We start from the raw sequence: 14,149 nt of genomic DNA on the forward strand, positions 1-14,149 counted from the left end.
TAACAGGTGTGCTCTGTGAAACTAGCTTATTGCAGGCTGCTCAATCTGGCTAATTCACAGGGTGAAAAAGGGTGGGACATCTGGATGGAGGTCGTTAGAAACCAGGCTAGTCTTTCTCGACGCCAGCTTAAACAGAGTTTACTTCAGTTCTGAACAGGGAAAAATCCCATCAGATTTAGAAAACTCAAATTACCCGTTAGATGGAGAGCTGGCTGCACATCTCCCTCCTCTGAGAAGGGGAGGGAGATGTTGCGCAACAACAATATATACTTTTTTATATTTTAATGGAGATATTTTAGCTTGTATGGCTTCCATATAATAATAATTAAAGTACTAATAAAAGGGATAAAATATAATTTACAAAGTACTGTAACCAATAATGTAATGTTTTTGAAACCTTTTTGTTTACTCTGTTCTGATTCGTTTTGGTACCAGTCCCTTCCTGGTCTCTCTGTTTTGACTCTTATTTAATAAAATGTGATGATGAGAGTTTGAGCAAATTTTGTCTGATAAAAAATATTTATACAAGTCATACAATCTCCTTTCAACAACAGACTGTAAGAACAACTCATCAGTTGTCAAAGCTGTTATTAGACATTTCAAAGAAGGCTTCAAATTAACACACAGCAGTAAAAACTATTTTATTTTTCATAACTACTCCATTTGGATGTTTACATCACAAAACCTTTTTCCTTACAGACCTTGCAATTTTGTAAAGCTTGACTGACTGCAAATGGAAAATTAATGAGTCACAAAGCAAGATTGTAACTTTGTGTTTCTAGTTGGTGGAGAGTCGATGCACCCAGAGTTACTGGATTGGCTTTTCTGCTTCTGTGCCAAGAATGAGGCCAGAACTTATGCAGCCTTATTCAATAAATGATGCCCTGATGAAGCCGGTCAGATTAATAGTATCTTTATAGCAAAAATATAAATATGTTAAAACATGCACGGTCTAATTAATCTAATTAATCACTTAGTGAAGGAATTACTAACAAAGGAACTTTTCAGTCCTTTGTTGAAAAGGTTTCAGTCCTGGCAAACTTTATATTTTTCAATTATTTCATCCTGACTCCACAGCTGACCCTCAATTGGCATAAATTTGTTCTCTGCTGAGTTATGCATAGATGTGTCTTTAATATAGCAAATATTAAAGATGCTAAATGATACAATAAGACAGGTTTTATTTCATTTAAAATATTTTTTCTCTCTCCTGTTTTTCTGCAGCTGCCCCTGAATAACCTGAACTAATGACAGTGATGATGATGTGAATTGAAGAATGTAATTGAATATTGATATATCTCTCATCTGCTATGTGTAACTCAGCAGGACACAAATTTATCCCAACTGAGGGTCAGCGATGGAGTCAGAATCACATCATTGAAAAGTTCACAGTTAACACTGACAAGGATTCATTTGTTTTCAGGGGTGAAAGTAGTTTTAAATTCTCGGGGGTACTATGACAAAAAAAATGACCATAAAAATGCTAGACCAGTGACACACTAATCTATGATGTCAAAAAATGATGAAAATGACACAAACTAAACTCTGTTAAAAACAACAAAAGAGACGCATACTACACTATGATGTCAAAAAACAACAAAAAAACTATGATGTCAAAAAACAACCTAAGTAACACACACTAAACTATGATGTCAAAAAACAACCAAAGTGACGCACACTAATCTATGATGTCAAAAAACAACCTAAGTGACACACACTAAACTATGATGTCAAAAAATGATGAAAATGACACAAACTAAACTCTATGATGTCAAAAAACAACAAAAGAGACGGATACTAAACTGTGATGTCAAAAAACAACAAAAATGAAACATTCTAAACTATAATGTCAAAAAACAACCTAAGTGACACACACTAAACTATGATGTCAAAAAATGACCAGTGACACACACTAATCTATGATGTCAAAAAACGATGAAAATGACACAAACTAAACTGTTAAAAACAACAAAAGAGACGCATACTACACTATGATGTCAAAAAACAACAAAAAAACTATGATGTCAAAAAACAACAAAAATGAAACATTCTAAACTATGATGTCAAAAAAGAACAAAAATTAAACATTCTAAACTATGATGTCAAAAAAACAAAATTACACATACTAAACAATGATGTAAAAAACGACCAGTGACACACTAACATATGATGTCAAAAATTGATGAAAATGACACAAACTAAACTCTATGATGTCAAAAAACAACCAAAGTGACGCATACTAAGCTATGATGTCAAAAATGAGAAAATGAGACATTCTAAACTATGATGTCAAAAAACAACAAAAGAGACGCATACTACACTATGATGTCAAAAAACAACCAAAGTGACACACACTAAACTATGATGTCAAAAAACAACAAAAATGAAACATTCTAAACTATGATGTCAAATAACAACCTACGTGACACACACTAAACTATGAGGTCAAAAAATGATGAAAATGACACAAACCAAACTCTATGATGTCAAAAAACAACCAAAGTGACACTTATCCTCACAAAGAACAAGGTCATTAGTCCAAGTCTGTCGTTTATTGAACGTTCAGAAACTACAGCGGCTGTGATGAGCTGAGACAAAGATAAAACAACCTGAACAGGCGATCAACTCTATACCACTCGCACCTTTTACTCTCCGTCTGTGTCATTTAAACACACCCATTGCCATGGCAACCTCCTGCGCTCCAAAAGCCGACCAGAGATTCAGTCCGTTAAAATATCAGGTTTTCAGGCTTGATATTTATTTTGTGATAAGCCTCTCATGAACACAGCGGTGGTTGGTTAGTTAATTTTAAACTCCTGCTCTGCTAGTTATGGAACCGAAACGCACAGAATTCCGCAACAGCTTGTTGAAACAATTAGCGACATATTATTGTTGTTGGGTCATTAATTTGAACACGTTTTGTTGATTTTTTGTTGTTCTTTAATAAAGTTATGAACGTTTTGATAAGGAGTCAGAGGAGAACGTTCTGGTCTCAGCGTCCTGACTGCGTTCAGTTTGTCACCTAATGCTGAGATCGACTCAAAACCTTCCTCTATCGACGTGTTGCATCCCTGCTTTAGCAAAGCACGAACAGTTCAGAAACAATATGAAATGGGGAAAAAAAAGCGATTTATTAACTGAAAAAGTCGTGTTTTAGATCGTTCTTGAAAAACTAATCAGTCACGGCTAATTAGTGGGTGAACTCACGGCTGCACAGTGAACCCACTGATGTTTTACAGCAGACAGCCGCTCCTCTCTCTTGCAGGTACTGCGTACCCCGCTAAATTTTTTAGGGGTACGCAGTACCCCGCTGTACCCCCTTAGTTTCACCCCTGTTTGGTTTACACAGAATGTATTTATTCTGCTTTTGAAATTAATAACATTTTGATTGTTACAGAATCTTATGTTGATTATATTTTTTGAACAGCTTTGGCAAATATGTGATCATTCTTAACAAAAAGTATTTCTGAATTGTGAAACTGTTTTCAACTGTAGGCAAGCATTGATCTAATATACAGATTTATTCTATAAATTTGTGAGGATTAGTTTTTTCTGTGTTCAGTTTTGTCCTGTCTACTCCTTGATTGTTCCCAGCTGTCCCTCGTTTCCCCCCCTCGTTTCCCCTGATTGTCCTCCTTGTGTATTTAGTCCCACCTGTCCCTTGTCTCGGCTGTCCTTTTGTCGTGTCTCATGTCTTAATCCAGTTGCTAGCAGTGTGAGAATCTTTGCTACAGCTGCCTGGACTGTACATTGTGTGACTCTTCATCATTTGCTCACTTCTACCTGGGTTGACTGTGTTTACCTCATCATCTACAACCTCAACTCATGACAAAATTAGAATGACTGAAAAGTTATTTTGTTAATTCCGTCACGAAGTGAAATTACAAGTATTTAAGGTACTATTAATCTGACGAGTCTCAGCAGGACAAGTCCTAATATATTGACTAAGACTGTATGACATTCACATGTAAGCTTTGGCCTTATTCTTGGCACCAAAAGGTTTTCCAGTAATGGTCCATCAGCTCCCAGCTTGACTGCAGAGTCAAATTGACCCGAACAGTTTCTATGTAACACCCAGGGGTTGGTGTAAATGTGTAAAATGAACCATTTTCAATTTATATGTAGTGCTCTTAAGACAAACAGAAAAAGTTTCATGCAGAAAAAAAATACTTCTAACTATTTAAAAAAATTAAGAAAACTATCAAAGGGGCTAATTTCACCCGCAACATAACAGGAGGGTTAAATTAAAGCAAAAAAACGGCAAACAGAACATTCTGTCAGTTGTGTCTTTGAATTTTCATGTTGCGATTATTAAGTGATGGCCTGAACAGTAGCGGTGGTTGGTTAGCTCATGTACACGAGTTGGAAGATACTATATGAAATGTGTGTTAATTTTTATAAACCTGCTGTCTAATGCAGTAAAGCACTGGATCAAATGAGGTAATAATGTTCAAATGGGAGCAGGAACCAGATGATGAAATCCAGTCCCAAGTCCTGGAGAAGAAACTTTCTGCGTGAAATAGCACATCCATTGTTTTTATCTTGGAAAGAATAGAGTAAGGATGTTTGGGAGGACGGCTTAGACAACGGATACATTCATTTCAGTGGAATTGTTTCCGCATGATATCATGTCTCTAGGGAAACTCACCCGTCGCCTACATGCAGCAGGAGATCGACACCATGTGCTGCTGTGACGTAGGTTGAGTCCCGCTTTGCTATAATAGTAACTGAGCTAAAAACAGTCAGTTCAGATCCCTGGGGTGGAATCGCCTTTTCTCCTTCTGTCTGCTCAGAGATCTCAGAAGATGCAGCTTCGTATCTTTACTGAGGTAATTAATGTTTTCTTTGTGGTTTTGCTATCTGAACATCATGTTGAGCTGATTTTATGCATTTGACTGTTTGGATAAATGCAGGTTGAATGTGAAGTTGAACAGTGATTGTTGTCTTTGTGGTTTCACTTTTACACCTGACATTAACAAACCTGCAGAGACGAGATAATAACAAGCAACAAGCAGAAAAATCTGGATTCTCAACAGGACATGTTGAGAATGTCCTTCAGCGAGTTACGCCTAAAACAAACATTTGATTCTTTTAGGATTTATGGATTAATATAAACCATTCAAGAGTTTGAATTACTTATGGATTTCCACTTGATTTCAGAGATCCAGGATTCACACAGTCCCATTGGGAATTCTGTTTTTCTTAATCTGCAATTAATTTTAAAGTCTGTAATATTATGTGTTGCCATTGTGACTCTTGTCTGTTTACTGTATGGTTTTACTAATTATCCAGATTATTTTTAACGTTATAAATGACTTTACAGCTGTAGATCTGCTCCAACGCTTAAGTATTTTTGAATCAACACTCAAGACCTTAATAATAATTATTAAGGATACTTATTCCACTTTTTTGCTGACTTTATCTATTTTATTTATTTATTAGCTTGTTTTGATCCATTGTGCATATTTTATTTTGAACTCTAAGCCTTTTTGACGGCCATGCTCATTGTTTTAATGAATCTCTTGAACCTTCTGGCATCAGTGAACTTACCGCTCCTTCCTCATGATGCGTTCAGGTAACCTCGGAAGGTTAACTCTAAGCCAATCAAAACGGGTCAAATAAAAGATAAAAAAAACAACCTTTGTTATAAAGTCAGGTGTATTTTTCAGGCCATATTATTAAAAAAATCAGGTTGTTTCTTATCTGACTCTCAAATCCTGACAGATGTTTAATGTTGAACGACAGAGGAAGAGATTTGAACACCTGGCACTGATTATTATGTTTCTAAGTTGTTCAGACATTATGAGAGGAATAATCTCTGAGCGATTTAATGAGAAACATGCAGACAGAACTTATTACTGCAGGTTTTAATAACATGGCAGGTAAAATATATCTGAGTTCACAAATGAGCCTTTTTAAATCATTTTAATATTAAAACATTTTTTTCTTCTATAGCTTTCAAGTCATGTGACCCATTTGGTCAAAATCAGGGTGAAATTATTCTGCTGTATAGGAGGCACACTCAGTTTTATTCCATTTCAAAACCCTTTTTATATTTTTCATGCAATTTTGATGATCAAAATTTAGCATTTTTCCTCAGTAGCATTCAGGTCATGTGACCCAGTGACCACAAATCAGGCTGAAATTGTTCTACCAGGATGAGGTGCATCCATTTTTTAGATTTTAGATTTTTTTTACATATTTTCATATTTAAAAGAAGATTGGTTTTTAACATGTGACGTGACCCACTGACAAGGAATCAGAATGAATGAATAATTTCACATTGGTCACAGGACCAATAAGCTGTTGAGCTGCAGGCGTTTCCAGCAGGTCATGTTCAAGTCAACAGAGCATCCAGCTTCACTGAAGAAGAAAAAAACCACAACAAACAAAGTAGAAAGACTCTAAATACACATTAATCAATCAGTAATGAACAGGAACAGGGAATTATTTAAATGTAAATATAAATGAAAACCAAAGTTTTCACTGATAGCTAAAGAGGCACAAAATAAGCACAAGAATCCAAAGTATGAACTATTAGAACTGAAGAAATGATCCAAACTGAAAACAATAATTTAATCTCAGCAGATCAGATCAATATGTATTATTTTATTTTTCATCAGTTTTTGTTTCAGGTTATAGAAATAATTCAACAAAAATAAAATCTGAGTTAAAATAAAATGATTACTATTTTTGTTACACTTCAGAATCTGAAACCTTCTGCACTTTGACTCGTCAGTCAAAGTGCAGAAACAATATTTTCATGAACTTCCCAGTATAAATATTAACTGATGGTAGAAATATCTTCTTCTTGTCCAGTTTTGCTTCTGAACGTCTCCGTCCCAGGAGTCAGTTTGTAACAGAAAAAGTGTGACGATTGTAGGGTTGTGCCTACATGTAAAAATGTATTGTTTTCCAGAAAGCACAATCAAATAACCCTCTCTGGGTTCTTCACAGAAAAAATCCAGGAAATAACACTATTTATAAAATAAATACCGTATTTTCCGGACTATAAGCCACAGATATCTCTGCCGCTCCAGGTTTTCCACAGCGATGCAGCAGAGGGGGGCGGACACCCAAAATTTGAGTAATAACAGGTCAATTGAATATCACATTTATTACGAATGAAAAAGAAAACGTTGCCAAGTTTAGATTTAACTGAACTGATTACGGTAGTTTCCGTACAGTAACTGTAACGGTAAAAGTGCTGATCCTTCGTGTTGCTACTAGCATGTGCTAAATGAAAATGGGCGCCTTCTTCTTCTTCTTTAGATTTCATCGGCAGCCTGCATCCATTATTGTTGCACTACTGCCATCTACTGGATCCTAATATCTATACCTCAAATTCTCATAATGATCCCAGTATTATTTTAAAAAACTGAAAAATCTTCTTTTCCCCCTCAATGCTATTTAACTGATCAACAACATTCTCAAATTTCAATTCCCTATTAAAAATGTATTCCGTTTTAATGGGCGCTTTCTTCTTTTATTTTGACTTCCAATGATTCACTTCCTGCTAAAGAGCCCCCTGGTGGTTGAAGAAAAATCCACATATAAGCCGCAAGGTTTAAAGCTTAGGAAAAAAAGTAGCGGCTTATAGTCTGGAAAATACAAAGAAAAAAAAATCTAAATGCTTTCTGGTATTGTTCAGGGGGCCGGACCAAATGAAAACTGGAAGAAAACTCTGATCCAACATGAGACAGTGAGAAATGTTTGGTTTGTAGCAGAAAGATGATCAGATTGTTGCTGCAGAGAGAGAGAAAGAGTTTGGTGCAGATTAACTGATCTCATGGGATGATTAGATTTCAAAGAAAGTTTTCACCTGATGAAATTTTAAAGTCTTGAAGTCTGTCAGTGAAAACACTATCCAGTTGTTCCTCATATTGTTAGTGACACTGTTCCTGATGTCCTGCTGCCTCTCCTCCTCTTCCTCTCTCTCTCAGGATGAAGATGATCTCCCTGCTGCTCCTCATCCTCAGCTCATGTCTCTGTGGTCAGTCTCCATCTTGTCTTTGTGACAGAAAGCTCTCTAGATGGAGCTGAAAGACTCCCATGTTCCAGTTCTCAGTGTGTCTGCTCCTCTCTTTCCCTCTCTGTCTCCTCAGCAGCAACATTTGTAGTGAATGTGACCCAGAGCAGCTATGAGGCCGAGGAGAACCACAGCATCACTCTGGAGTGGACCTTCACCTCCAGGACTCAGGGATCCTACAGGGAACTGTTCATCTACTGCAGCCTGTTGGCTCCTGGAAAAGAATCAGTTCTCTATCAGGTCCATGATGGAGTTGAGTTTCCAGAGTCTCAGGATGATCAGTTTTCAGGACGAGTCCAGAGTGACAAAGACGTCCTCAGAGAAGGACGAATCAGACTCCATGTGTCCAGACTGAGGACTGAAGACTCTGGTCTGTATCTGTGTGACGTGATGACAGATTATGGATTCAACTCTGGAACATGTCGACTCAACGTTACTGGTGAGTTTGAACTTCAAAGAAAGTTTCAGGTTTTTCTGTAATTCAGCTAAGAATTTGTTGCTCTCGTGTCGTTTACCTCTGAAATATTTTCTCTTTTCGTTTCTGTTAATATTTTAACCGTTTGCTTCAACAGTGGTTTATTGTGTCCTTTCTATTGTTTCCTCTAAAATTCAAAGCTAAAGACGTCATAAAATAAACTAAAACATAATTTTACATGAACATCAGTTTCTCTAATGATACATAAAACACTTTTATTTCAATCCATTTTCCAGCTTCTTCTGGAATTTTCCATAATCATAAAGAAGATTCAGCATCAAACAGTCAAGGACGAGTTGGCCTCCTTGTTTTACTGGGACTGACAGCAGCAGCTATTATCACAGTTTTTCTGATCAAACATGGATCCAGAACTCTACTGGTGAATCGACTGATGATGAACTTTAATTCAGTTGTTTAACTGAATCTTCAGGAAGCAGCTGATGGATCCTGAACTCGTTTTGGATTCTACTTTGGTAAACAGAGGAGATCATGGACTCCAGTCCTGACAGGAAAACAATCCCACATCATTACTCCTCCACCACTGTGCATTACATCAGCTGTTGGTCTGTAAACAAGCTGCTGTGGTTTATAACCAAAACTTCCCTACTTTGTGTTATTTTTTCCCATGGAAAGTTGTAGTTTTGCAGTTCTCTTTGAAGTAACTTTATAAATAAAAGTCATGCAGCTATTCTAATAATTAGTTGATGGATAATGAATGATTGAACTTTAAGCCTGAATAATAATTTTGGACATAATGGTAGAAGTCATAAAGGTAATTGTCACAACATTTAATGAAGAACAAACCAGATTTTTTATTCATTATTGTATATAAAGAGTATTAAATTATTGTTTCCTGGTGTTTTAAAATATTAATGAAGTCAAAAAGATTCAATTATCTGTTATTTTACATTTCAATGCACTGATTCTCCTGGCCATCATCATCTGCTCTTCATACAATATTTTCTCATTAATATTTATTTTTTTTGTAAAATTGTTTGACTTTACTTGAAGTTTTCCTGATAACTTTTATAAACTAAACGAGGTGAGTCAGGAAGTTTTCCAGATGTTCAAAGATTTCTTCAAGTTTATGTACGATAATGTAAAATTATTGAATAAAAAAGTGTCGGAACAGTCTGAACACAAGGAGTCTGGATGGATGGATGGATGGATGGATGTTTTGCTCCAGATGGCTCAATTTCTCTGGTAGATTCAATGAAATATTTGTCATTTTTAATCAATTAAAGTTTCTATTCCTCAAGCGTTTTGTTTTTTTCTGATATAAAATCATTAAAAAAATCATGAGGACCAACAGAGCATTACTTACAGCTTCCATTAACGAGGGAAATATTTAGTATTTGCATAAATCCTTGCTCTGCCTGGCTGATGACCCGTCCAGCTGGAGCTGGTTCTGACCCGCTGGCTGCTGGAAATAGACGTTCTGGACTCAATCAGAACCTGAAACCAGAACCTGGAACCAGAACCTTGAACCAGAACCCTGATCTGAGCTGCTTTCAGCTGCAGCAGCTGATGAACCAGTGAAGTTCTGGATCTGCTCCACTGGTTCTGGTTCTGATGAAATAAATCCAGATTTCTTCCCTCATGTTGTCAGAACCTGATTCCCTGCAGAAGCTTTAACATCAACATGAGCTGCAGCTGTTTGGACTCAGCAGAACCAGTCCAGCTGCTGGATCTGACCTCAGACCAGTTCTACCATCAAGGTGGAGCCACCTGGTGGTGGAGTTAGGAACTGTGAGCTGATAGAGCTGAAGGTCTGAGAGACGAACTGACTGGATCAGTTCAGATTCATTTGTTCTGGTTTTGTGTTTTTACCACCAGAATCTTTTCAATTCTTCAAGTTTTATCATCAATGTTAGTCTTAGACATAATTAATCAGTTTGTTTTATTGACATGTTGATCATGTTACAACATGATGGACAAAAACAAAATTAAACCCCACATTAGTTTAGATGACATTAAATATCGACTAAATTTATTTATTTATAGAAAACGATGAAGAGGAGCTGCTTCTCTAAAACCAGCAGAAATGTTGGATCAATTAAATATCTGGAGATCGATCAGCTGATAGTTTTTACTGGGAAATGTTGATGCTTTATTCTTTTTCTATTAATAAAAATAATCAAATTATTAATTCTGTTTTTTTTTTTCAAATAAGCATCAACATAAAAGCAGTGAGAATCTTTACATCTCCACCATTATCTTGACAGAACCACCTGTTTCAAGAATTAAACCGTTGAAATTAATTTATTTCTATAATTTTATCCATCCATCCATTTTCTTGCACCCTTTTTCCCTCAGTGAGGTCGGGAGGGGTGCTGGTGCCCATCTCCAGCTAACTTTCCGGGCGAGAGGCGGGATACACCCTGGACAGGTCGCCAGTCTGTTGCAGGGCAACACAGAGACACACAGGACACACACACTCACCTAGGGGCAATTTGGAAAGGCCAATTAACCTGACAGTCATGTTTTTGGACTGGGGGAGGAAGCTGGAGTACCCGGAGAAAACCCACGCACGCACAGGGAGAACATGCAAACTCCATGCAGAAAGACCCCAGGCCGGGAATCGAACCCAGAACCTTCTTGCTGCAAGGCAACAGCTCTACCAACTGCACCACTGTGCAGCCCTATATATATATAATTTTATAGTAAACACAAAAAAATCTGAGCCAATATTTAACTAAATATTTACATCTTAATGTCTTAACATTTTTTCAAAACTGATAAAAGAAACTTAAATATTTTCCAGCTGTTTTGAGATTTCTACAGACTTTATGTAGAAATGTACCTTTAAAACTAGACAAGTTCACACAGACACATGTTTGAAATCAGTTTATTCATTTACTGACATTAAAGTTACAGAAAAATATGAAGGAAATATTTTCAGTTTGGGATTTTTTCTTTGAATTTATCATAAAGATCAGAAATTTAAGCTGCAGTTTGTTTGCAAAAACATGAATAGAATGAAGAATTTAGAAACATTCAAAACTTTTTGATTTTACCCAGAAAGTTTTCTGTTAATATATATGAATTGTAACATGAGCGTAAATTACAGAAAGAGAAAATGTTTCATTCAATGAGAGTACAGCTGCTGGTTTGATGCTCAGACTGTCTGTCACATCAGTGATCAATAAAGTTTAATGAGAGAATCTGGAGAATTAAAGTCGATGTATTGAACCACCAACAGATTATACAGAATAATGAAACCAATAAGGTCAAAATTTGATCCTAATGAATATTTTTTATGTTGTAAAAGCCAGAAATGATCATTTGTTTGTTTTTGTTAATTTTTATGATCCAGTTGTGAAGCCAGTTGTGCATCAAGCCAGCAGGTCATCATCATGATGAAAACTCACTTTATAAAGCTAAAGATCAGATTCTTTGATTTAGAAACATTCATCATCTCAAGTTCATTCAGCATTTTTATCTGTTCTGCTGCTTTGAACTGAAACTGAACATCATCACAGCTGAGTCGTCGATTCAGTGACTTGAAACATCATCTATGATTATTGTCTCAATATTACAGATAATAATCAAAGAAACTGTAAAATCTGAAGTTCAGTACTTCAAACTAAGGCTGAACTAAACCTCTTATTTAAAGCTGTGTGTTTCCAGTTCGGTTCATTTCCCAGTGTCTGACCACCAGAGGGCAGCAGTCTTCCTGACTAAAGTGATCAGCAGAAAATGCATCTTTGCATTCCTGGTATTTTGAGTTTTCTTTTCTCAAAACACCATTTCCCACAATGCACTTCTCCTCTGTGATCAATCTAACAACTTAAAGCATATCAGACATGATCTAGTTTTCCGTCTCTGGCCAAAGAGACTTTGACTCGTTCAGCGTCTCTGCCTCAAACCGCTGAACTGAAGGATGAGCCATGCATGGTCCGCCATGTTTACTGCTTTACAGTCATGGAAATCGGATCATTCTATGTTAGTTTTCGGGTAAACGAAGACTTTCTTCAATCGTTCCTCCCCAACAGCCAACTCGAGGAGCACCATCAGGTTATTAAAGTGCATTTGTGAGTAATTCAACATTGTTGAACTTTCCGAATAAGTTTCATTCCTTCTCTAAAACTCATTCTACACTTTCTGACCACCAGAGGGCAGCAGTCTTCTTTCAGACTAAGATGGTCAGCAGTTCTTGCATTTCTGGCAACTAGGCACTAGTTTCACCATTTCCCACAATGCACTTCTCCTCTGTGATCAATCAAACAGCTTTAAGCATATTAGACATGATCTAGTTTTCCGTCTCCGACCAAAGAGACTTTGACTCGTTCAGCATCTCTGCCTCAAACAGCTGAACTGAAGGATGAGCCATGCATGGTCCGCCATGTTTACTGCTTTACAGTCATGGAAATCGGATCATTCTATGTAAGTTTTGGGGAAACGAAGATTTTCTTCAATCGTTCCTCCCCAAAAGCCAACTCGAGGAGCACCATCAGGTTATTACAGTGCATTTGTGAGTAATTCAACATTGTTGAACTTTCCGAATAAGTTTCATTCCTTCTCTAAAACTCATTCTACACTTTCTGACCACCAGAGGGCAGCAGTCTTCTTTCAGACTAAGATGGTCAGTAGTTCTTGCATTTTTATACATTTCAATGCATTTCTGGCATCAAGTCACTAGTTTTGTTCCTCAAAACACCATTTCCCACAATGCACTTCTCCTCTGTGATCAATCAAACAGCTTTAAGCATATTAGACATGATCTAGTTTTCCGTCTCTGGCCAAAGAGACTTTGACTTGTTCAGCGTCTCTGCCTCAAACCGCTGAACTGAAGGATGAGCCATGCATGGTCCGCCATGTTTACTGCTTTACAGTCATGGAAATTGGATCATTCTATGTTAGTTTTCGGGTAAACGAAGACTTTCTTCAATCGTTCGTCCCCAAAAGCCAACTCGAGGAGCACCATCAGGTTATTACAGTGCATTTGTGAGTAATTCAACATTGTTGAACTTTCCGAATAAGTTTCATTCCTTCTCTAAAACTCATTCTACACTTTCTGACCACCAGAGGGCAGCAGTCTTCTTTCAGACTAAGATAGTCAGTAGTTCTTGCGTTTCTTTACATTTTTCTCATCACTAACACCACTTCTTTTCACATTTTCGGTGTAGGAATAATTCAGCAAATGAATTAATCTGTTTATTGATTACAGAACTTCATCATTGTTCAGAAAATCGTCAGAAACTCGAAACAAGTCATCTTCATTTGTCTCATAGGATGCCTTTGCTAGCTGATAGCTGACAACAGTTGTGTTAATTGTTTTAAACATCATACTTCGTAGACAAGGAATAATGCAACTCTTAAAAAGACAGAACAGAACCAAAACAATCAGAATATGTGTCACGAGCTTTAACAGTAAAGTCCTTTCTTCTTCTTCTGCAGCCCCCGAATTAACAGGAACAACTAAAGCTCAAGCTCAGCAGCCAATATTGTTTGGAATATAATATATTTATTTATTTATTTGCTTTGTTTGGTATATACTATATTTATTTATTCACTGCTAACTTACAAGTAAATTATTCTGTTTCTATTGGGTAATTCAAAGTCTAAATAAAGTCTTTGTTTGTGGAGGGGATTCAATCACGAGATGGTCATGAAGTGGGACATCCGGTCATGAGGGGTGGGGA

The 14,149-nt window shown here is 36.7% G+C and overlaps 1 protein-coding gene across 2 annotated transcripts; it reads left to right on the forward strand.

Moving 5' to 3' along the window:
* The first annotated feature begins 4,223 nt into the window (after window positions 1–4,223).
* LOC145548804 (uncharacterized) lies at window positions 4,224–9,762 on the forward strand. 2 transcript variants are annotated; one of them, XM_081599789.1, is made up of 4 exons: window positions 4,224–4,829; window positions 7,944–7,993; window positions 8,109–8,468; window positions 8,741–9,762. In XM_081599789.1, the coding sequence occupies exons 2-4, from the start codon at window positions 7,945–7,947 to the stop codon at window positions 8,920–8,922; spliced, it is 591 nt and encodes a 196-aa protein (XP_081455915.1). In that variant the 5' UTR covers window positions 4,224–4,829; window position 7,944; the 3' UTR covers window positions 8,923–9,762. The 2 variants fall into 2 exon arrangements, with proteins under 2 accessions (XP_081455915.1, XP_081455914.1); XM_081599788.1 differs by having other exon boundaries at window positions 4,230–4,829; window positions 8,106–8,468.
* Window positions 9,763–14,149: the final 4,387 nt, after the last annotated feature.

Source organism: Poecilia reticulata, chromosome 18 (assembly GCF_904066995.2).
Source record: "Poecilia reticulata chromosome 18, P_reticulata-male-v2, whole genome shotgun sequence".
Lineage (NCBI taxonomy): Eukaryota > Metazoa > Chordata > Actinopteri > Cyprinodontiformes > Poeciliidae > Poecilia > Poecilia reticulata.

What these genes read in the sequence shown, in the direction of transcription:
- LOC145548804 (XM_081599788.1), top strand. Translation starts at nt 7,945, where the DNA reads ATGAAGATGATCTCCCTGCTGCTCCTCATCCTCAGCTCATGTCTCTGT. An exon ending in CCTCAGCTCATGTCTCTGTG is followed by an intron (nt 7,994 to 8,105) that starts GTCAGTCTCCAT and finishes CTGTCTCCTCAG; the next exon opens with CAGCAACATTTGTAGTGAAT. An exon ending in ATGTCGACTCAACGTTACTG is followed by an intron (nt 8,469 to 8,740) that starts GTGAGTTTGAAC and finishes TCCATTTTCCAG; the next exon opens with CTTCTTCTGGAATTTTCCAT.